This window comes from Hemicordylus capensis, chromosome 1 (assembly GCF_027244095.1).
Source record: "Hemicordylus capensis ecotype Gifberg chromosome 1, rHemCap1.1.pri, whole genome shotgun sequence".
NCBI lineage: Eukaryota > Metazoa > Chordata > Lepidosauria > Squamata > Cordylidae > Hemicordylus > Hemicordylus capensis.
Window position 1 is genome coordinate 235,160,868 of NC_069657.1, and position 26,002 is coordinate 235,186,869.

The 26,002-nt window shown below is 41.0% G+C and overlaps 1 protein-coding gene across 10 annotated transcripts in view; it reads right to left on the reverse strand.

The window, feature by feature from the left end:
* The window catches only part of SPAG16 (sperm associated antigen 16), a 754,101-nt gene that overhangs the window by 641,381 nt on the left and 86,718 nt on the right, over positions 1-26,002 (reverse strand). For all 10 annotated transcript variants that reach the window (XM_053283351.1, XM_053283355.1, XM_053283350.1 and 7 more), the window contains one exon: positions 13,943-14,073. In XM_053283351.1, the coding sequence (XP_053139326.1) occupies positions 13,943-14,073 (131 nt within the window). The remainder of the gene's footprint in view (positions 1-13,942; positions 14,074-26,002) is intronic.

Genomic DNA, 26,002 nt, shown 5'->3' on the forward strand with positions numbered 1-26,002 from the left:
GGAGATGATATTATATTTTCCAGTAATCACAAAAACATTTGGTCAACTTGAGGAATATACAACATCTTTAGGGGTCTAAGCTAGATTTATTAGACAGAGATAACAGAAGGTGGAATGACACTCTAGTCAGAAATAGTAGCTTAGATAAAATACGGTACAGTCCAAGATCTGAAGAAGAGAGACACACACTGGGAAGAGAACTACGTGCACAGCAGGGGCTCTGCTTGCTGTTTTATTCACAGTAAATTCCTACTGTGAAGGAGATTGGCTGCTTTTTAAACTGAACATCAACTTGACTCTTCAGCAGTAGGAAGCTCCTACAAAGGAAACAGCAAGTAAATCTCTCCCTTCTTTGGATCCAGGATTCTGTTGTATCGTTGAAACAAACATGGAAAGAGATGCACAAATAAAATGCAGTTCAGGAAAGATGTCAGCTTTAATACTGGTGAGCCCTTTGAAAAAACTTAGATGGGGGTTGTGGGAGAGACCCAGTGAATTCCTATCAATAGTAAGTTATACAAATTTAAAATCTTTGCTCATTTGTTGCAACAAAGACAACTGAGAGTTTTGGGACACCTTAACAATCTAAAACAGATTTGTTGTGGTGGGACAGGGCCTTTTCTGTGAAGATGCCTCACTTACAGAATTCTCTCATATTACCTATCTACTGAGTGCTACTTGGACAGGTTTTAAGCATTAAGTAAACAATGTAGTGATCTTATAAAATTGAGCTTGTTAATGTACGTCTTATTGATCAGCCTCATTTGTTTTAGGTGAACTTTAATCATGATTATTTTATGTCATGGTTAACATCTTAAACTTTGTAAGCTGCCTTGAGGAGTAAGGTTGGAAGATGGGGTAAAAATATTCTAAGCAAGCAAACAAGTTATCCTGAACAAAAGCCTAATTTATCAAATTCATTTTGAGTAATCTGTGTAAAGTGGAGCCAAAGGCCTTGAATATAATGGGCCTGTGGCATTTCAATACCATTCCCAACAGTAGTTACAGTAAAAAAATGCTATTTTTCTAGTTATGCTTTGCTAATTTAAAACAAATAATATGTGACAATCACAATTAAGTCCAAATTCAGTAGAATCAACTTTTCTAATAAATTTTAGTACAGCAATTTCACACTGGCATTTCCCTTTGAAGTCTTTTTGTTGAAGTATGATTTATGTAGTATGGTTATTTACTGACATTTGCAACAGAATTGTTATTCGAAACATATTTTAGATTGTGAGCCCTTTGGGTACAGGGATACATCTTATCTTATTTATTATTTCTCTGTGTAAACCACCCTGGGCCATTTTTGGAAGGGTGGTATAGAAATCGAATCAACAACAACAACTATAATAATAGTAAGAAATAATTGAAGAATATATAAAGGACATTGAAGAAGATGCACTTAAAATAGTAAATAACGAGAAATTATTCAACACCAATGAAAGAAAGCAGGCCTACAAGAAAGAACAAGAACCGAGCAGAAATATGGAAAAATAAGTCACTGCATGGTCAATATTTGCATGATATAACTGGAAAATCAGACATCACCAAAACCTGGCAGTAGCTTAAGAATGGCAACTTGAAGAAAGAAACAGAGGGCTTAATACTGGCTGCACAAGAACAGGCACTAAGAACAAATGCAATAAGAGCAAAAGTTAAAAAAATCAACAAGAAGTGCTTCCTATGTAAAGAAACAGATGAAACTGTGGATCAGCTGTTGTAAAAAGATCACACAGACTGACTACAAACAAAGGCATGACAAGGTAGCAGGGATGATACACTGGAACATCTGCAAAAAATACAAGCTACCTGTAGCTAAGGATTGGTGGGACCATCAAATTGAAAAAGTTGTAGAAAATGAAGATGCAAAAATATTATGGGACTTCCGACTACAAAACAGACAAACATCTGCCACACAATACACCAGATATAACTGTAGTCGAGAAGAAAGAAAAACAAGTTAAAATTATCAACATAGCAATACCAGGGGATAGCAGTACAGAAGAAAAAGAAATAGAAAAAATCACAAAATACAAAGATCTACAAATTGAAATTGAAAGGCTGTGGCAGAAGAAAACCAAAATAATCCCAGTAGTAATTGGTGCCCTAGGTGCAATTCGAAAACATCTTGAAGAACACCTCAACACCATAGGGGCCACAGAAATCACCATCTGCCAATTACAAAAAGCAACTTTACTGGGAACAGCCGATATTTTGTGACGTTATCTATAATAACAATATTGATAATAAAATTCAGCCATCCCAGGTCCTTGGGAAGGACTCAATGTCTGGATAAAACAAACCAGTCAATAACAGCTGTCAGTGTAAACAAGAAAAAATAAAAATAAAAATAATAATATTCAAGATTTAAAAGGAACAGATCATTCCGCTTGTGATTAGTAAAGTGTCTTTCAAACTACACCACATATACTTTATGAATTAAGATTTTTGCTTTTAAAGGAGAAGAACTAACACAGAGACTTTCTCAAACAGATTCACAAAAGTCTATACTTCATGAAGAGACTAAGTTTTAATATCATCTGGCAACTGTGGTATTTTCTCCACAACAGACCTTGCAAATTCCATTAGCCTTTTCATTCATATTTCAGAAGAGATGGCATTTGAGAATAATTTCAGCACCAAAACCAAAACAAAACAAAAAACCCCAATCCTCTAGCTAACTGTCTCCTCTTGTTTAGTTGACATTAAAGTTAATAATCTCAAAAAACAAAAAACAAAAAGATTTATCAAAACGGTTGGCCTGAATTGTTTGGCCACTTCACACTTTTTCCCCCCAGGTGTGCACAAAATATTGTATGTGTGCTGTAAAACTATAATATCCCTATGGAAAACTCCACTTCTCAGTTCAACGTATCGTACATAGGAAGCTGACATATACTGAGTCAGACCATTGGTCTATCTAGCTCAGATTTGTCTACACAGACTGGCAGCAGCTTCTCCAAGGTTCTCTCTCAGCTCTATTTTGGAGATGCCAGAGAGCGAACTTGGAACCTAGATGCTCTTCCCAAAGCGGCTCCATCCCCTAAGGGGAATATCTTACAGTGTTCACATGTAGTCTCCATTTAAATACAACCAGGGTGTACCCTGCTTAGCTAAGGGGACAAGTCATGCTTGCTACCACAAGACCAGCTCTCCTCTCTTAACATCAAAGAATTGGCATTGGCCTCTATTCACAGCCACATGGCAAACTTCAGTTCTCTAAAGGCAAGCTTGCTGCATTTGCTGCTATGTGATATATGGAATTCTATGTTAGATAGAGTACAGAAATTAATGCCCCCCCCCAAAACACCCATCTACACAGCCCTAATGTAGACATTTTGCTCAAAATTCTCCTCCTCCAGGTAGCCCAAATTTTGTACCTGGGCTAAAACTGAGGGAAGCTGGCACGTGCAGATGCCACATGCTCAGACACCATTTCCTTCCTGATGCTACCCAAAGGCTGCTGGGAAAGGGAACTTCCTGTTCTCAGTAAGATGCAGCCAGACAAATAGAGAGCCCAGCTGCTGAATACAAACAGTGCCGCTCAGGGGTGGCAGGGGGCGGTGGAGGAGCAAGCGAGAGGAAGCTAAGACCTACCTCCCTCCTTTTAAAGTGCCTGCCCTCCCACCCACTGAAATGATTCATATGGAGTAGCTCGAAGCATTTCGGTGCATCGAAATAGAGGTGCCGAAATGCTTCCGGCACATCCCTTAGTTAACAGTTGTATGACATGCAAACATACAGGTGGTGCAACTTTACCTAGAATATGCGGATGGATGGAAGCAACATCTTTTGATATTCTGTCTGTACTCCAGTTACATGACAGCCAGAGCCTAAATGGGTGAAGCTTCAGTCTTCAAATTTTGGGGGAAATCCCACCTATGAGTTTCTGCCTGTCATTCAGCTGTTATACACAGAGTGCCAGCAGAGTTGCACCTAGATAATTTTGGAGCCTGGGTCTTAAGGCCTTTGGAGCCCCGCTCCCTTGCTGGAGGCCCCGCCCCCAATGCAAGTTAAGCATCATCCACCTATTCTTATCCCACATATTTCTTTCCCCTCTCCCTCTGCTGTCTCTAAAGCACTCGGCACGGGTCACAATCGCAGTAGGCTGCCCGGTGCAGTGCGGGCCATCGGCCACCACACCACCCAGGACAGACTAAAGAGGATTTGAGGGGGCCTAGGGGAGGTGGAGGCCCTGGACATTGGCCCCGGAGTCCAGCGGTAAGAGCGCCACTGAGTGCCAGGCATAGTGGAAGTAATGCTTCAATTATGAAAGTTACCATGGAACATAGGAAACAGCCTGGGTCAGACCCCTGGCCCGTCTAGCTCAGTAGTGTCATCCTTGGTTTGCATTTGGAAGGGAGACTAAATGTGAGCACTGTAAAATATTCCCACTAGGAGATGGGGCCATAGCTCTGTGGAAGAGCATTTGAAGGTCCCAGGTTCATTCTCTGACATCTCCAGATAGGGCTGGGAGAAACTCCTGCCTGTAACCTTAGAGAGCCACTGCCAGTCAGTGTAGACAATAGTGAACTAGATGGACCAGTGGAACTAGATGGACCATAAGGCATTTTCTTGTGTTCCATGGCAACTTTTATAGTTGAAACAATATGGGCTTCTTCCATGCCTGGAGCTCTGTGCCTAATAGCTGAATAGCAGACTGAAACACAGAGGGTAGAGACTGGAACTGCACCTATAGACGTTCTGGCTGTCATGCAGCTGAAATACAGGTAGAATATTGACAGTTGCTGCTTCCATCCTCATAAGCTAGATAAAGTAATAAAGTCATTTAATTGTTAAAAGCCCTGGGCATTCTGGATCTTACAAGGAACACAGCAACTCCTCTTCTTTATGAGGTACAAGGCTAGAGGGTGGTAAAAGTCAAACAACAGCATTGAGGTCTAGCAGCTGTGAGAGAAAATGATGCAAATAAAATGATTGAATAAAAATATGGAGGATAATAGAAGTTTTACATTGGAGGATAATATAAGTTTTATAAGTTATTTGTACTAAGATTGAAATTGTTCTGACAAACACACACAGTTTTCTCACAGAACAATTATTATCTTCTCACAGTATCTACTCAAATTTTTTTCCCCTGGTGTCAAAATAGGAACTCAAGCCTTGATTTCAGCTGTGTATGGGGAGATTTTAGCAAAAACAAGTTTTTCTGGTAAGAACTAATCAGCCTACTTTCCTTTCACTATAATATTAATTGATAATTTCCATCTTCACAATTTGGCCCACTTCAGCCTTAAACATTCCTGTGACTGCCATCTTGAATCAGGATGGATGACATCATCACAAACTACACCACTGAGGTGTCCCGAGGTGTCCCTATGTGTCACTCACTACAACTGTACCAAATTTGGTTCAAATCGGTTAGGAGGTTCACAAGTTAGCCCACTTGCCTCTCAAACACTCACACACACACCATCTTGGACTGGGGTAGATGACATCACCACAAACTATGTGTTTCAGGTGTTCCTATGTGTCACTATACCTGTAGCAAATCTGGTTCAAATCACTTAGGCAGTTCACAAGTTAGCCCAATTGCACCTCAAATGATCATGTGTCTGCCATCTTGTGTCCCTACAACTGTACCCCATTTGATTCATATTGGCCCAGGCATTGCAAAGTTGATAGGGGGGGCCACTCACATGGACATACACACAGAATGCCAGGTGATCTCATAAGATTACTTTCCTTAAGGAAAATAGGCAAAAAAGGTGACTTGTAATCATTTTCTGGGGAGAGAATACTGAATAATACTTTTTAAATGAGACACCCCAATTGCATCATCAAATGCTCAAAACATAACTTTTCAAAAGAATTCTAAACTGGGTCACAAAATTTTGCACATACATGTTCTTGAAATGCCACTTGGAAATTGTAGTTCAGGGTAGGGGAATGCAGCACTTTTGATGCTTCAAGTTGCAAGTGGTCCAAGAGGCTTTCACTCACTCCACCCACTTCTGCTCCACACACAAGTATAACAAGCAACTATAAAATGTTCAGGTAATCCCCAGAAATCTCCATGAAAACTTTCAAGTAGTATACTGGAATGAGAGAAGAAACTGATCCTCCACTACTTGTCCCAGGCAGTACATGGCATCATTCCCAAGTCAATTAGTTGCCCAGAAGCCAATGTATTGTTCCAGAAATAAATTCCCATTTTAGTTTTTCAAACAAATTTCAGTAATCAATGACACCTTCATTTGAGAGCAAGGGGTTAAATGTAATCAATTTCTAAGCATGCACTAACAATGGTTATGCTCTGGATGCTTAGTTTGATAAATGGCAAATGCAAAGGCATAAAATTGGCACTCTTACTGTATTTCAATTTTAATTATATGTGGAGTTAGAATTTCAGAACAAAGGTCAACTTGGAATACAAACACAATTGCAACCTGGAAAAATTCATATACTGAACCAGTTGTGTTCAAGCTTTGGAAACATCACTATTTTGAGGCTTAAACAACAACAAAAAAGAAAACCACAGGAAGGCATAGTACAGGTTTATACAAGTTTATACGATTATGCAAGGAATGGAGAAAACATTTCCACCCCTCGTCTACCATAAATCTAGGATACCCAAATGAAAATGATTGGCAGACTGCAGTATATTCAGGACAGACAAAATAAAGTAATTCCAATAATAATTAATATATGGAATTCACTGCCAGGAATTAGAGAAAGTCATGGAGGGAAGGTCTCTTAGCAATTATTAGCCATGGCAGCTAAACAGAACCTCTACATCCACTGAATAATAGGTGCTGAGGGACAATGTTGCCTGGGGGCGGGGGTGGGTGGGCTTGTTGCCTTCACACCATGCTTGGGGGTTTCTCAGATGCATCTGGCTGGCCACTGTGGGAAACAAAATGATGACCAGATTGTCCTTCAATCTGATCTGGGAGGGCACTTAGGTTTTTGTGTCTTAAGCATTATTAATATTTCCTTCCTAGCAGGTTTACACAGAAAAATAAACATTTCAAAGAAATACTATTACTGTACTTTAGAACTCTGCACCAGTTGGTTGTCTAAAGGGGTATACATAAATGTTTTCAAAATGCCTACTTTAAGCAGCACATTTACTATTCATGATGTCCAAGACACTTACATGCGGAGTTCCAGAATCTCTGGAAATACCTCTTTTGAAAGTCAACAACCTACATAGTATGAAGTAAAAAGAAACATGAGATTCAACAGGACTTCACTACCAACCTTCAAATTTGAAGCACATAGAAAAGCAAAATATGAAATGTAGAAGGAAATATTCTGAAGTCCCAGATACTGGCTGACATCCTGAACAAATATACTAGAGGAAGGCCTATTGCAATTTGGTTGTTCATTAGTGTAAGTTCTGGGAAGTACTGTTGAGTAATTTAGTCATAGTGTCAGCCACTGAATTTCTGATTGAAGCTTGTATTACTAAAAAAATCAGAAAAGAGAGAAATCAACTTTTTGTCTTTAAAAAGAAAATCTTATTCGACTATCCAGAAAGTTACTTGGAAAAGAGAAATGTGTCCCTTAGTTTTAACTGCAAGAGGTAACAATCCAGTCCTATATTATTAAGTTACTTCAGGCATTACAACTGTCTTCTATGATGAAAATGCTTTGATATATTCATAGTTTGAAAGAAAGATTCTGCAAATTCAAAATGCAATTATATCTCCCTATCATGCTGCTAGAGGCATAGCTTCTTGAAGATTTGTAAGGTTTTCTGGTCTGTAAAAATAGTTTTTTTAAAAAAAATCTGCATCTTAGTGTTTTGTAGACTCTAAAAGTACAAATACTGACCTGATATTACAAAACACTCGACAATTCCCTTGTGGAAAATTAGCATTTCTTGAATTGGACCTTTATTTGCCTTTGAAACAAAATTTTAACAGTCAAGAATTTAAAGAGACCCAAAACAATGAATGAACCACTTAAGTTTCCATGCCTTGGTTCAATGCCAAAATGCCTGAAAATTGATAAAAATATACTCCAAGGCCTCAAATATTTTGTTTGAGTCATTGGAAGCAAGATGGTGAGGAAATGATAGGATGGCAGGACAAGAAAGCAAAACTACCAAGGCTATATTCTGCCAGTGCCAAAAGTTCTGTCAAGGTTTTGTGGTATGATAGCAAAGATTAGTCCTAGCCTTTGCCTAGCAGTAGGCTACAATTACCTCACTGCATAGTACCAAGGCATAATGCATAAGGCATTGAATAGAAAGTCAACTGCCCCAAAAAGATTTCATATGTGTGCTGGTCAGTTTTAGCACATTGTTGGTGCTACCCACTTTTGTTATCATGATGATCCTTAAGAAATGCAGATGAGATGTACATATCAGGCGGTATAGAAATATAATAGACAGATAGATAGATAGATAGATAGATAGATAGATAGATAGATAGATAGATAGATAGATAGCATCACTATTGGAGGTCATGACTAATACAGAAACTGGTGCTGCTACAGGCAGAGGCGTTCTTACCCCCAGACCTTGGAGCCCTGGTCCGTGGCCTCCAAGGGGGCCTCCAGGGGGGCACTCAGGCCACCACCCCATGCCCACCCTGCTGAACTGCCAAAATTTACCTTGATTTTAGCCGCCAATATTCGCTGTCGGGGGTGAGTGGTCAGCCGAGCAGGTGAGCCCATCTGGCCCAGTGGCACTTGAAAACTGGAAGGCGCTCCAGCGCAGCATGGGGTGGGGGGAGGCCTGCTCGGCTGTGCACATTTGCAGCTAAAATTAAGGTAAATTTTGGTGGTGCAGCACAGCGTGGCGAGGCAGGTGCGGGGGGCAGCAGGAGGCCCCCCCAAATGCAGGGGGCCCTCACAGCAGGGGTGGGCATTGCAGCAGGGGCAGTCCGGGCACCAAAATTACATGGGTGTGCCACTTGGCACAGGTGCATTAGGAAAAGGGTCCTTAAAAACCAGGGCAGCTCCGAGTTTGCAGGGCCTTAACAGTAGGGGTTTGCCACTCCTCCAGGACTGACATCAATATTGAGCCACAATATCAAGCCCCTGAAATCTCCATGATTCCTGAGCCTGCCAATCATGGAAGCACTGCACCATGCTTTACAGGATCCGTAAGAAAAGCATCACTATTGGAGGTCATGACTACTATAGAAACTAGTGCTGCTTCAAGTGAGTGAGTGATGCACCAGAGCAGGATTTCCAGTGTGCTTTCTGAGGCTGTACATGAATAGGCCCCCTGAATAGGGCCCCTGTCTTCTGCAAATGAGTCAGAACAAAGAAACAAACAAACAAAATTAGGGGACCCAGGATTCTAGGACTTCAATTTAGTGCTCTTGGTCAGATTTTTGCCAGTTCTCCATCCCCTCTGTGGCCCCCTGCTCCCTCCAAAAGCTGCTCCTGAGGCTCCTCCAATTCTCAGGGACATTTCTAATGGGCACAGGGTGCTGCAGAGGGAAAGGGAACCTGGAAACCTTGCTGGTCTCCTATCTTGTGTGAGCAGAACTACTTCCACTCATGGAAGTAATAGGTGAGATGCTTCTTTTTGATACACTTTTTATATCAAAGGCGGTGGTTTTTTGCTATCTCTGGAGCCAGAGCAATCTGCACTCCTATGGCTACCATCCCTGATATTTTGCTGCACAATCTCATTGTTCTGCTTCTTTGACCTTGGGGGTCCGGCCTCCTATTTAACAGAAAGCCTTTTTGTAGTGCTCTGAGATAGGGGGAGCTGCCCCCTGCTTGTAGCAGACTCTGTGACCTCCCTGTTTCTTACAAGAATGGGCTTGTTATACAGCAGATGACCACAGTATTACAGCTGCCCACTGCAGGACCTTTCTTTATCAGAAGAATTTGCTCAGGCCACATATTTAAGGAAAGCTCATTTGGAAAAAGCTACTGTTACATTACTGCTAATAACATGGGCAACTCAAGCATTACCTGTTATATTAAACTAATCCCTACAAGGTTGGGGTGTGTGTGGGTGTGTGTGTGTATTTGACCTATGGGGTCAAATGGGGTAACGTTGGATAATCTTATCACTTCCCCTGCATTTTAGTTATTGTCCTTACCTCCAAATTCAGACTGCTAAAATGGCAATACCTATTCAGACCTGCCATACAGAATATCATGCACAACTCCAAGCATGCAATATGCAAACACAAATATTTCTATATGCGCACACTATAAAATGTTGTGCATTGTGATCATATGTTTCAAAATTGGATTTTACATACCTCACAAATACTATTCCTATACAGGAATGCAAAGAGCTGATTTCAAAGTTTTAAAATGATTTATGAGAACAGATTAAAGCTCAAAAGCAATAATACTCAAAACGATTAAATGCCAAAATTTCCATGATGCACTTTAACAGGTAGTACCCAGAGAAATAGAAAGCCACAAATGACATGAATACCAAGGTAATATAATGGAATCGTTTCCATGCAGCTACTTTGCTTATGTTAAGTGCAGTCAGAGTATAGTGATAAACCTCAGCATGTTCCAGGATAATGTTATTTGGATTGGACAGTTCAATTTGTACACTGTGGGTAGACCAGGAAACTTCAGAAAATATTTTAAATAACATAATGGGAAAGGGAATGAACACAGTCATTAGCCTCACAGTCACATCTAGGCGTAACAATGTGGCAGTTTCCTAAGGAATGTTGGATTCAACAGCTAAACATGAAATAATCATTCCAAACCCCATGCTCCCAACACGTGAAGTAAACACATCAAAGACAGGGGTCCCGATCTATATAGCTTCACAGATTATAGTGCTAAACCATGCCCTGTGGCTTCAAATGCAGATTGTCTGGTCCCACAGAAAGGGATGATTCCCCACCCTTTGTGCCAGTCAGAACCGGGAAAAGAGACTAACCTCTGTGGAAACTGCTAGCTGCCACAAAAATCGTTAAAATCTTGGTTTTTATTTAAAAGAAAAGCCAAGCTTGAAGTTCAGCCATTTATTTACAGGAAATAAATGTTTCAACATATTCAACAAGCACCCTGACTTAAGCACCAATTTCTAAAAGCAGTAAACTATGCCTTGTATGAAAGAGAGCCACCTAATAGCGCAGTGGGGAAATGACTTGCCTAGCAAGGCAGAGGTTGCCGATTTGAATCCCCACTGAAACATCTATATTGGGCAGCAGCAATATAGGAAGATGCTGAAGGGCATCATCTCAAGCTGCGTGGGAGGAGGCATTGGTAAACTCCTCCTGTATTCTACCAAAGACAACCACAGGACTCTGTGGTCGCCAGGAGTCAACATCAACTTGATGGCACACTTTACTTTACTTTATGAAAGGAGTTATGATTGACAATGTTAGTTGTTTAAATTTCAAATGCAGCTATTTCAAGTCAGAATAAGAAATCAAGAAAGACGATACAGCTACCAGTCTCTGCCCTGGTTTTAAATTTAAAAGACAGTTTTGTTCACATGCACCCCAATCCACAGATGTTACCATTGAAGCAACTCAAACTGCCAGCATCTTTTTCTTCCACCTCTCACAAAGTTTAAACCAAATCTTCTGTACAAACTTCAGCTTCTCCTATGTTCAAGCCATGGCAGAATACTGAAAAAATGCCAAAGATTGGAGGGCTAAACTTCCCAGGGTCTTTTTCAACCAGTTACTCACAAAAGCAGCAGTAATTTGTGCAAGGGATTTGGGGGGAAAGCCTCTGTATCCCCACCTGTTGCTACCTGGAGAAAACAGATTTCAGATGCAGTACATTCATTCTATATCCTAGCATTTTGAAAGTGACTGGAGGTCTTTATCTAGGTTATTACCTAGAACATAAAACACTAACATTAACATAAAAACAAAAATATTCAGACAAATAAAAGCAGCTTAAGTGTACACCTTAATCAGGTTTGTCACTCCCAAGGAATATCTCTGGTATGAATGTAGGTTAGAAGCAGGAGCATTCCTGAGTATTGCAGTTCATTTTATTATGTTTTTATGTAAAAACACAATGCAGAGTTTAAGAGACTCTATATAACGTTTGAAAGTAATAAGCTCTAGAAAACAGCATGTGTTCTGTTTGTAAAATATGTCTTGTGATATTTTAAAAGCTTTAAATATACACTGTGATAGAGAATAACCTTGAAAAGTTCTATTGGAAGCTTATTTGAACCTTACAAACGCTATATGGCTTACTGCTCCTTCCCACCTACAAAGTCTTGTCTTATTCCACACAATAAATGGCAAATCTATTGTACCTGTTTCCATCAGTAACAGATGGCCCACTCTCCCTGTCAGAGCCCTAGTATCCAGCTTGGTTTTCAAAAGAGGGGAGTGCTGATAAAGAGGGCATATAGGGCACAGAAGTATGAAACAGTGTAATCGTGAATCTTGTTCAGGACAAAGAAGGACAAATAAAAAGATATGACTGTTGGTATTTTTATTCATTTTTAAGACCATTTTATCTTTCAAATGTCTCAGTGAAAACTCTGACATTATAAGCCATTTCAAAACAGGAATCTCACTCAGATATATTAACTGTATATTGTTTACATGATAGAACTGTAAGAATAAATGTGAAACAGTATTTGTTTTAAAAGGCTCTAATATTCCAAAAGACGCGTAAGTGGGATGTGAGTCAAATATATGGACATGGAAAGTTGGGGATGGGGCCATAGCCAGGAGCACTGATTCATTGGAGAGAATTAATAACCCCATTAATTGAAAAGTTACCTGGTTGGTCTGATGAATTTTATATTTCCTAGCTTTTATCTGATCAGAACATTGAAATAATGTATACAGTTGCTTGGTTTTGTGTTGTTATTTGTAGAATTTATCACCAAATCAAGTAAGAACTGTTCCCCCTTTTTTCTTGTATTAGTTATCTTGATTTTAATTTGTTTTAAGTTTTATGTATCAAAGATTGGTTGCTGACTGCAATAAAGACTGATCAACAAACTTAATATTTTAATATTAATAAAATGTTAATGATGAATTAATCTTCATAAGTAGATGTATATGCTTAAGGACTTACCTGCTTTCTTTCTCTATTAATCATTTGCCTTGAAGACTAGCAAGCAACACTATGACATGGCTGTTACCGTACAAGGAGATTCCATGACCACTGTGTTTGCTTTTCTTCTGCTTAAGTTAAGATATGCAGAAAAAAACTAATGAGTACAAAACTTTGAACACAGAGTGTGATTTAGAGGGGGGAAATAAGCTGTCCATAGATTGTACACAGGGCTGAATTTGTATATAATTGCACTAACTGCAGAAAAGGATATCCAAAAGCAATAATTCCATTAATAACATATTTTGCATGTTTCAGACACTATCTAAAATATTTAAAAGTTTTTGTTAAAATACGGCCTTACAGTAAGAGATGTCTTCATGCCTGTGGGTATATGCAAGAAGAACTTGAAAATTTGCTCAGGGCTAAGTCATTGAAAAAACAGCAATGGGTGGTTCCACTACCCAACTGCAGCAATCCCCTTTGGCAGGTCACATTGAGATCAAATACAACTCCTTCCCACGACTGAGAGACCAGCCACATTTTAACGGATGGTAGGAGAAAAGCTGCCATCAGAGGAGGAAGAGTCTCAGTTCCCCGGAGACCAATTCTCCTCACCCCTCACCCTTCCCCATCCCACATACACACACACCCCTTTGAGCTGAAAGGGAAAATACCAGATCACAACTAGAAAAGACCACAGAAAGGGGGAAGGGGAAGCTGGCCCTCCATTTGTAATCCGCCCCCCGGCCACAAGAGCCTCACTTGTTTCCTTGTTTCTTTTCAGAGCATGAATGCATTGCCTAAGCTTTTGACAACTAGCAAAAAGTTAGTAACTTTTAGTAATATTGTTAGCCACCTTGATACTTGTTTTGATGGTGTGGGATATACATCCCTATTAAAATAAAATATAATCCAACCAGTTAAATTTTTAAAATAAAAAAGCATAATTATTGACAGATTAAGAAAGGAAGCAATCTTAGACGGCTCCTACCAGCTCACTGCCAGATCATGCACTTTCAAAGTATTGCTCAGCCTATACACTCCAGACTTCAATGGGCGCACACATTCTTTTGCACGAGCAAGGTAAGGGTTAACTTGAATATCTTCAGGAAATTCGGAATCCTACAACAACAAAAATACATAAATAGAATTTAGTTCTCAATATTTATAAAAGTTTCAAAATTAGTTTCTCTTCACTATTTTGCAAAACAGTCCCCCCCCCCGCCTACCCTTCATTGGGTGTTCAGCATTCGATTCAGAAGAACTAATGTAAGCTGTTCAGACATCACCTCACCTCTGTATGTTTGCCAGAGGTCCCTCAATAAGAAACAGCTGCCCACCACTACTGATCTTCCTTTGCAATGCACTGCTACAAGGGAATGTTGAATGCATTCTCAGACATACTTCCAGTTCACAGTGGGTGATGCTGAGTCCCAATACTGCCCTGGAACACCTGAGTCTGCACTCTAGAACTTTCCCCCAGGATCCTCTGCAAAATGGATCCAAACGACACATTACTTAATGTGCACATGTCATTTGTGCTGATGGGTTTAACTTTTTATTTCAAAAACAGCAGTTGTTTCAGGAGGTGGATGCTCTGGATTGGGTTCCCTGAGGAATCTATTTGACAAAGAAAAAAGGTTTCCATTGGCACCAGTGGTAGGGGGGATACAGTCATGGAGCTTGGGGTCCGGCTCCATTGCTGGAATGGAGGGGGGGGTAACAAGAGGGCAACCAGATAAGGACGCAAGCAAGGTCAAAGGGTAACAGCCCTCCAGCCACCCACAACAGTCCTGATCTGGATTGAGTCCCTGCACACATCTTATTTACAATGAAAATGCCCTAGCAAGCATGCAGGGATGGAATTCACCATGTGTTGTTTGGCCCACAGTTTCCTTGCTGAAAATAATCCTTCAAAGTAGGTTATTTACTTCTAAGTTCCACCTCCATATCTACATGAGCTCCATGCCTGGACTCACTAAAAACCTCTGGGCTCTGCCCCCAAACCCCACCCAAGTTCCCATATATTTAGCTCAAGAGCTGGCAATCCATAATGGGGTGTGAATGAGGTAAGTATGCTGAGGAATATCCAAACCACTGTGCAAGTTGAAGGGTCCCTCTACCACTGCTGGATGGTTCCTCAGCAGAGCATGGTAAGCCTCTTCTTCAGCATGGAGGCTGAAATCTCTGCACAGGCCCATCTACATGCACTTCATTTACAACTGTAGTCAACCTGCGAACAAAACACCGAAGCTCTGAAGCACTGAGTGCTGATAAAAAATGTGCAGATTCCAGTAAGTTGGACAGGTCCCATGAGACACTGGCTGACATTCTCCACACGAGGATGTTCCACACGAGGATATTCTCCTTACGAGGATAAAGCAAAAGCTGTGCCCTCCAAGGAGCTCATAAAATTGAGCTGCACTCAAAGTGTATCTCTCAGCACAGCACATGGGAAGGAGCATAAGGACGTGATTTTACTTCTCTCCCCTCCCCTCCTCACAAAAGCCATTTTTGATGCCACCGTAACCCTCAGGAACATATTCGTGGCAACAAAAAGGGTTTGAATACGGAGGAGAGAGAGAAGTGAAAATATCATCCCCATTCCCTTCCTGAGCATTGCACTTGCAAGGCATGCCTTGAACGCAGTTAGTTAACCTGTCCAAAGCTATGTCTTATGTAACAGGATTTGCACACTAGGACTGAAGTCTACCAAAGGCAGAATTCAGCTCAAAAGGCAAATGAGAGTATCCCAAAAGACCTGTTCAACTCAGCGAAGTCTGCACATTTTGGACAAGCATTCAGTGCCTGGACTTCACTGATCACTGTGATCTATTAAGTATTTTCTAAAGATTAGTCAACAGGCTAGAGGATTTACTCAGAATTCCCTAGAGTGCTTTAAAGCTGCTCAGGCCACCCACGGAAGCAGGGGAGCCAGCAAAGTGAGCGGCAGCCACAGTAACCCCTTTTCTGCCACAGGGAAATCACCCAGGTCATTTACCCAGCTGACCCCCACATCATCCTGGTAGTGATGTGAGGAGGAAGTCACACCAAAAGGGGCTGTCCAGGACTGGCCAAATAGGCAGGGTGGGCAATCAGACAGCCATTCTTGTACCCCGGGTTGGATTAAGCAAATCCAATGATCCAGAATCATTTGGGAAAAGAGAAATGATGCAGAAATGTACCAAACCAGAAACAAATGCATCTATGAGCTGATATCAAAACAGGCTGTAACCCTAACAGACTCAAAAGGGTCAACACATTTTGCCTGGTCTTGATAGCTAACCAAAAAAATATGCAGTCACCATGCTTTTTCACCCAAGGAGTGAGGTTTTGTCCTTGACCTCATACTGCACATCAAAAATACAGAGCAAAGTGAAGGATAATCAGCTCCAAACTTTGAGCTGGGGTGGAATCATGTCTAGTCCCACTCTCTAGTTTTGCTTTTGTGTGCTTGTGTGTGTGCCTCTGTGTGTTTATGTTGTGTGTGTTTTCATATGTTTATGTTTTATGCATGTATTTGTGGGTGCACATGTATCTATGTTCCTTTGTGGTACATACACACACACACCCTCTCTGTTTTCATGTATTTTTACTCATGTGCTTGTGTTGCATGCATGTTTGTTTTTCTGTTTGCATGTTGAGTTTGTGTGCCTGTGTATGTATTTCTGTTTGTTTGTGTGCATTTTCCAATTCATTTCATACACCTCCCAAACTGCTCTTGCTTCTCCCTCACAGTGCTACTAACCATCCACCTGCTTTCCCCACCTGTCAAATTCCATGTCCTCCCTCCTCCTCCCCTCTTCCATGAGAGTTCAACATTCCATAACTAACAAAATAGAATCCTTGCAATAGAATCCACTAGGTACCCCCTGCCCCCGCCTCTGCTAATGTCAGAATACTGACAAACATGTCAGCTCTCTGGCTTCATTGGCAAACCAGCCACATGCTGAAGCTCTTCTCATGATCAGTGAGATCTTCTTCCGGGTCTGTGGGGAGAGCGGGCTTAGCCCACACTCCCTGCAGACAATCAAAAGACAGCCCTGGGCAGCCAGATAGGCCGCCCACATGGCTGCCGGCTCTGTCACGGAGCCAGCGGGGGCTGCAGGGATTGGGGGCTGCAACCCGGGAAGTCCAGGATGCCCCACACAAGTGCGTGGGGCATCCTGGAGAGACCCCCGAACCCAGGAGGCTGCTTGCTGCCTCCCAGTTGGGGGGGTCGTCTACTCGTGTGTTGCCACGCACTGCGGTGACACACGAGCAACAAAATTAGGTTAACGGAGTGCAAATCAAATCAAATCAATCAATCAATCAATCAATAAAATGTAAGGGGAGAGTGTTCTAGGCATGCTAGTTACCTTGAGAGCACCCTTAGCCCACTCTCCATGGATCGTGGGAATAGCCTCACTGTATTACCTGGCTAGGACTTGCTAGTCATAAACTTTAATGCAGCAGGAAAACCTTAATAACTTTTGAATCGCTGCTCAAAGCTTCACCAAACCACCAAAAGATTGATTAACTTGATTAAGCAAAAGATTGACTAACAAAAAAATTGACAAACCACAAAAAGATTGATTGCATAGACTAGCCTGAATAGATTATATTAGTCATTTTCATCAAGTGTAAAAGAAATGTGATATGCCTGTCTAAAAATTGGACAAAAAAGGGCCACAGTGTCAATTTTCAGCATGTTTTAATTTGCTGTACCTATGAGAATTACCAGATTGTTTTGAAATTAGGGACATTTGTAGACCTTGAGGCTGTTCACACAAGTAGCTCTACCTGGGTAGGGCTGATCGTGTGGAGCGCCAGGATCAGTCTCGATCCCAGCACAGCCCCGTCTGGTAGCCCAAGGTTTTCCCCTGGATTATTACCAAGGTAGAAGAGCAGGTGTGTGTCTGCTCAGTAGGGAAGTTCGTGCACTGGTTCGGTGTCATGGGTATGGGGAAAGCGATCTGGATCTTTAAGAAAAAGGACAGCAGGTCCTTACTTGCTCTCCGCCACTGCATACAGCTTCCTGCTGCGGCAGTGCCTGTCCCAGGTGCCCCTGCCCGATCCATCTTTTCCCATAAAGATGCTGCTCCCCCTCCCTATGGCGCCAAACCGGTTCTCACCTCATCCAAACAGGTTTAGCGCCAAACCAATACATGGACCTCAGTTTGTGCACATCCCTACTGCTCAGGCTGCAGGAAGTCTGAGCAGCCACAGAGCTGGGTGCCTAGAGTGCCCGGCTTGCAGAAAAATCCCCCAATGCACCGTGTTCCTCACACGGTGAATTGAGGGATTTCTGGAGGACAGAATACATTCCTCCAGCCTCCAGATGGTCATGTGGCTCGTGTGGGCACACAAGCCACGTGGCACAAAAGGAAAGACTAGATTGTCTATGTGGGAGTTAAGGCCTCCCCGCCCTGCCATCCTTGGCCATGTGAACAACTTTGTTGTCTAGCAGATCAAGAATGCCAAGTTTCAAGTTATTAGCTCAACCAATGTACAATGTATAAGCAATACAATGTTGAGGCTTATAATGGTGGAACCTTCTCTTTTGCTACTTGCCTTAACTAAAGGGGCACTCCTGTGCCCCCTTAATGCCATCCTCCATACTGTCCTAAAAAAAGAGTCCAGCCATATTTCTCTTGTAACCTGCTGCAGCAGATACACACACACACACACACACCCCAACACGCCCCCCAAACCCCTAAATACTTGATCCAACTAAACAGAATTAAGCACATACAGTGCTCTCCCACAGAAATCAATGGAATGTAAATGTATTTAGCTTTGGGAGAGCCATGCCCTTAGGCATTTCCAGTCGCCTTGACACACTGACAAGCTATTATCAGTGAGAAAACTTACCCACACTGAAGACACAGGATCTCTGCAAAAGGCTGCCAGACATATCAGCCATGGAGAAGGAAAAGCAAGTGAAGGTATGACAAGATAAAAATGTAGGTGAACAGAATAGTTTAGAAAAATAATGAGCACATTCTTTCTACTTTCACTTTTGTCTGAATGGAGTTCTTATATTAGCTTCCTGTAGCCAAGAGCCAACTTCACTAAGTAAATGTTAGCAAAGTTGATCCTGCTATCTAATTTTGAAGGGGGGAAAAGATTAATAAACTTCTAAAAGGAGAGTTTAATTAAGAGGGGAATCATCAGCTAATTCAGAAACTACGAGATTCCTATGGCATAGAGAAAGGAGCTTTTCCTATTTGGAAGAATCAATTGACAGCTCTGCATAATCATTTTGCAGCTCCGATCTAGAAATCACAAGGGTCATTTTTAATCTGCTGCGAATATTGTTAGGCAGTGGCACACAACAAAATTTGCAAACAAGGACCAATGCAAGGCATATTACAAAAAAGGCAAGCAAGGTCACCCCCAAGGGTGCCAGCTTATTAACTTTACAAGGGAAATACAATATAAGGCATCTTGCTAACAAATAAAGAAGAAATTGTAAAAACCAATGGAAAGGTTATAGTAATAATAGTTCTTCAAGATAAACCTCCATACATTTCTTCTTATAGGATATATGAACCATACAAAGACTCCTCAATCTTAACTCAGTTTTTAAATAACTAGATACATAAATTTTTGAACAGAACCAAAATGAACTTGGCTCAGACCCAATTCTTCAAAGGTCTGAGAAGACAAGTTCTCAAGATAGGAAAATCCCATCCTGACATTCCCTTGGTCCTCAAGCTGTTGTTGAACGTCAAATCCCATCTTTCCCAGCCACAATAAAGTGTGGCTGGGTATTCAGGCAATTGTAGTCCAAAAACAGTTGGAGGACTAAGATTGCCCACCCATACCCTAGAAGGATTTTTAGACTGGCTGAAGTATACCAAGTAACCATTCCAGTTCTTCCACACCTTACTGTTAATTTACAGCTCTTCTGATTTAGACAATCTTGTTTTTAGTCTACTTTCCAGTAGGCTTATGAGATCATGTGTGTGTCCATGTGTCCGTCCCCCCCGATCAACTTCACAATGCCTGGACCCATATGAACAAAATCGGGTACAGTTATATTGACACACTAGTGACTGTTAAGCCCGTTACGTTAACGGGTGCTAGAAGAGTGGTGTTAGAAGAGTGCTAGAAGAGTTGCGTTAGAAGAGTTGCCCGTGGCTCCGGCCGGGCCCACCACCCACCGCCCGCGGCTCCGGCCGGGCCCACCACCCACCGCGGCTCCGGCCGGGCCCGCCGCCCACCACCGCCCACGGCTCCAGTCGGGCCCACCGCGGCTCCGGCCGGGCCCACCACCCACCGCTGCAAGCGGCTCCGGCCAGGCCCACCACCGCCGCCTCGCCCGGCTTCCCCCGCTGCCTCCTCGCCTTGCCCAGCCAGGCCCGCCACCTCAGCTCCGTGGCCACCATGGCCACCCACAGCCTGGCCCGCTGGTTCTCCTGGGTGTGCCGCCAGGACCAATCAGGCACCCCCTGCATATACGGACGCCTTTACGCGTGCGCCACGCATGCGCAGAACACCTTCAAGAGACACGGACGCAGGTACCTTAGGGTTATTATTAGGGTTTTATTATATAGGATAGGGACACCTCAATGCGATAGCGATGATGTAATTTACTCCAATTCAATATGGCTTAAACTTTTGGGGCACAAGTGGGATAACTTGTGAACTGCCTAACCAATTTGAACAAAATTTGCTACAACTGTAGGGAGACCTCAATGGCGGCTTGTGATAATGTCATCCACCCCGATTCAAGATGGTGGATGCATAAACATGTGAAGTGCAATTGGACTAAATTGTGAACCACCTAACCAATCTGAACCAAATTTGCTACAGGTGTGGGGACACATAGGAATGGTTCAAGGGCATAGTTTGTAATGCTGTCATCCACCCTGATTCAAGGTAGCAGACATGTTAATGTTTGAGGTGCAAGTGAGAACTAATTTGGACCAAATTTGGTACAATTGTAAGGGCACATAGGGACACCTCAAACGCATAGTTTGTGATGATGTCATCCACCTCAATTCAAGATGGTGGATGCATGGACATTTGAAGTGCTAGTGGGCTAAATTGTGAACTGATCTGGATCAAATTTAATCCAGTTGTAGGGATAGTGAAAGCAAGCAGGCAGATTAGTTCTTACTAGAACAACTTGTTTGTTATGTATTCTCCTTCTACAAAGAATGAGATAATGGCAATCTCACAATCTTTTTTTTTTTTTTTTTTTGGACAGAAGAAAAAAAGAAAAGGAATTTAAAAGAAATTAACATAGCTATGGAAACAGATGTTTTAGTAGCCCATTCTCTATCCAGACAGAGAGAACAAACTATAAGTAACTTGCTGCTTCTGCATGCATAACCTTTAAGGTGTACTTAGTGATGGTTCTTCCAGCAATATTAAACTATCAAAAATGAATTATTACCACTTAGTAAGCTTGGCAACACAGAGTAATCAATTTTAGGCCAATGGCAAGTGCCCTCAGGTAATTCAGTGGCTATTCTACCTGACTGTATCATAGGAAAAGTGAGCTAGTGAATCCCATTAGAATCATCGGATTCTCCCCTCTCAGGTCTCCTACAATTCTATCATGTAAGCTTATTATGGAACTTTATGAAGGAGTTGGTACCCGTTAACCCCTTTTCCTCTTCCTAACCTGTCCTTTTTGTCTTTGGAATCTTGTCCATTAAACTGGGTAAGACCATAATAATAAATTGTGAATAGTCTTGAGGGCTTTGGCCAAGAGATGGTATATAAATGTCGCGAGATGTAGGGGAGGGAGAAATGTATTTCTTCTAATATAATAGGCAAGGAAATATGTCTTCAAAACCTCTTGATTCAGGATTGAAAACTTTTCCATTTAAGTTCTCATGTTCTTCAAGTAGAAAGCCAATGATAATTCCCAAGTACCTCCTTCACCTTGACAGATAAAAATGCAAATTAATGAATCATTAAATAATCAATCATGCTATTACATCCAGGAGGCTGGATGAAGAATCTGACCTTCTCAACAAGAAAGTCTTCCCTAAGATCTGAACATTCTAGTATCTTCACCCATACTTGTATGCAAGAGAATATATGCAAGTATAAAAAAAAAAAAATTACTTATGCAGCAATATCAACATACATGTTGCTATACAAAAAAAAAAAAGAGAGAAAGCACGTTCAAAGGAGTTTACCATTTATATTTTAATCATGGGGAAATGATATATGTTTTGGTTGCAATACATGTTCCAAAAAGCCAAAAATAACGTTATTTCATCACTTCAGGAAGGTATCTTTCAGTAACTTTACAGTCTTGAAAAGTTACCGCTACAGGAACAAGTATCATTTTTTAAAAATCTAGTGTTTGCACTGTAATATTGACATATCTTCACTGTTTCTAGGGACACAACATAATGTCATTTAAGAAGCTAGCTAATACATAATTTGAAAATAGAGTTACAATATTGAATCTAACTAATTTAGAATCATCAGCTTATTTTCTAAAGCAATCACACTAAATAAAGCAAAGCAAGATCATGGTGAACAGAGCCCCAAAGTATCACCACCACTCTGTACCTTACCAAAGCAGAGGTCTGGGACTTCCAGATCTTACATGTGTGTTTGGGTTCTCAAAAAACACCCAGAGGTGTCCTGTCCTCCTGTATACACTTCACATTTCCCTCATGGGAAGTCTATTTTATACCTTGAGCTAAAGAGCTTAAATGCAACCTCTAGTGGTTAAACCCAAAGATTCACATCTAACGACTCATTTCTTCATTTTCAACTCCTTTCAGTTCAGATCACACTCTTGCCAAAAACTGTTCAAAGATGCCCCATGAAGATCTCTCAGAACAGAAGACATTTCTCATTTAAAACATTCCACCTCCTACCCACACATGGTAGTGGAACATGATTTAACCATTACTACAATTATTTTATAAACATCCAAAATATTGGGGGGAAATGGAAAGTCATTGCAGGGGGAAAAAGAGCACAGTAAAACCTTTATTATATACTATATCTTGCTTAGCTTACTAATAAAACACATAAAAATCACCCACAAAGGTTGTGGCTACATAAATCTCCTTTATTCAACTTTATAACCCTGACATATTTTTCTTTTCTTTTTTAAAAATAAACATAAAGATAATATGCAATAGATAGTAAAAGTGAGATTAATTATTTTAAAAAGCCATTGTAAAACTGCTGTAACTTCATATACAGGACGAGCGTGCTCATCCAACTGTTCATACAGAGCTTCAATAATAATGCCAGTAGTAAATTGAAAACTGAAACTGCTTCTGACACAGTCTTGGTTTTAAAGGTCTATGAAAGCAAGTGAAATTTCTTTCAGCTGCTTTTCATACTGTATAGGAAAAAAGGGGGGGAAGCAAATGGACTACCGATACAGCTGTTTCTTTTCTGCTTGAAAATTTCTTGATGTGAAGCCATGTGGGCAATAATAGATAATTTCACTCAGGAACTCATGTTGTAAAAAGTGCATTAAGACTTAAGAAGAAATTCTGATGATCTTTAAAATTATAATCTTATTTTATTATAGCAATTTAAACATGTTTACAACTAGTCAGCCTCCAGAAAAACATGGGAAACAGAGGAACAACATCAGAGGCTATAATGTATCTTAAGAAATATGTTATCTGATCACAAATAAGGACATAATATGCATAATGCTATTTTATAATACTCATCAGGTCATTAGCATCATTACTGTTTTATTGGTGTAATTAGATGCCTAGTTATTCATTCATAAGTCATATTTAAGTCAGTGGGTTAAATGACTAACTGAAACATAAAACTATGGCAGGATTGCATACTCTTGCAACTTAGTCCAGAGGCTCCTTTGCAATGTGCAAATGAAGCTCCCATACGCATATGGGCTTTCTCATTCATTCACTACAGGAACATGCAAAAAACCTCAGGTAAGCGCAATGAATGGAGAAGTTCACTCTTGCTTTTTACAGTGTCTTTTGGCAAAGTAAATAAAAGTAAGCAAATGTCAAGAAAATATATATATGAAAAAGTCAATAATTGTTCAGTTTTCTCTCATTAAACTTTAGAAATATTATGCACATATGGACGCATAATTTAACAAACATCCCATTTTAAAAATGAGGGGGTTTTTTTTAAATTAAGGGCTTGATCCTGTTAGCCATTATTATTAAGGGCTTGATTCACGTTAGCAGCATCCATATGTGGAGGAGCAATTCCCATAGCTAATTAGACTAAGTCTTGAGCTTGTGTTCCAGAGTAGCACTAGTGGAAGCATGTTTGCATTTATGCAACAGCTGTACAAGCTGTGGCATGCTTCATGGGAAACATTTGTAAAAGAGCACAGTAATGTGAGAGTACAATTCCAAAAAATTCCATCTTGTTAGCATAGCTCTGCAATCTTCTTGTGCTCACACAACCTTGTTTTGTAAGTGCACCGTTAGTCAAGATATCTCTCTCTTTCTCTATCCTTTCAGTCGTGTCTGATTCTCGGTCACTCTATAGATCGATGCACTCCATGCCATCCTATCTCGTACAGCTTCCTTTAATTCCGCCATGGTCATTCCAGTGTCATTTTTTATAATATCCAGCCACCGAGTACAATGCCCTCCCCATCTCCTTCTCCCGCTGCTCATTCCCAGCATAATTGTCTTTTCAAGTGAATCAGCTCGCATGACATGACCAAAATATGTCAGTCTTTGTTTGGTAATCTTAGCTTCTAGTAATATTGTTTAACTTGATCTAAAACTTCCTTATTTGTAATTCTCGCTGTCAAGATATCCTCCAATATCTATGTCATAATAACAATATTAAGTACAGAATAGATTTGGAGGTGGGGAGAATGTGTGTGTTTATCATACACACCATTAAATGATTTCATTGGGCTCCACTTGTTTGATACATTAGAGTTGTTCTCACAAGCACAGATTCCTGTGGAGGAGGGGGTTAACCCAGGAATCTGTGGTTGTCTGGGGCACCAGGAGTCCTCCCTACCCAGCAGTTCTGAATCTGGGTAGCCCAGATCCACTGCCCAGGTTAAAAGTGAGGTAGGACCAAAGAGAATCATCCTACCTTTTTCTTTTGGTTGTCTAGAAAACTGGCGTGTTTTAAACTTTTCTCAGGCTGATTTACCAAAGATTTCTGTGGAATGCAGGGCCAAGGAGAGCTGCTGCAGTACTGAGGGCTGCCTCTTTGCTTCCCTTGCAGTGCATTGTGGGATGTGTGGAGGCACCAGCTCCTGACTTCAGCAATGGAGAACACTGCTGCAGTGTACCTGTGGGCATGCAAGCTGCAGAGAACAAAGGAGACTCTGGTTGTCTGGGAGATATGAGGTAGGAGTGTGCCTTTCCTCTGGTCCATCCCCATATGGCCATAAGAATGAGCCCAGTAGCTTTCAACATAATCATTTTTAACTGAACCACAATTAGCATTTTACTTTCTTTCTAATTCTTCTTTCTCCAGCAATAGAAAGGTTTACTTAAAAGGGTTTTCTAGACAGATGAGTTTTGGTAACAGTAATTATTGTACATGCGTTTCTAAAGTTCATTCTAATGATCTGAGTAAAAATAGTTGAAAGATCGTATTTGTTATTATAGCAACCTGGTAAACACATTTACCACACAATTAATGACTTATTGGCAACTGTATTTTTGGAATACCTCCCATTCTATTCCATTTTGTTTATCAGTCTCCTGATAAGACACAAGCTGTTAACTACTTACTGTACAAAGAACTGCAAGATGATTCTGAACAAAATTAATGTAACATGCGAGAATGTGGCTCTCCCATTTTCCATAAAGTTGGAAAGACTCTGAACTAATTTCACAGCAGTCCCCCTTCCAAGTTAAGAAATGATGCTATTGTATAACAGCAGCAGTAAACATCCCACTGGACATGTTATAGCTCTGTCCAGGTTATTGTGCAAGTGTGTAACACAACCACCTCTGCCAGTGCAAGGTGGGAATGATATCAGGCTACTTGGTACCAGGATGACAGAAAATCTTATAGAGGCAGCATCCTCAACCTCACCCAATATCAGTGATAGGAGGAGGAATCAACCTAGCAACAGTCCTGCAACAGCTGCATCACCACAACT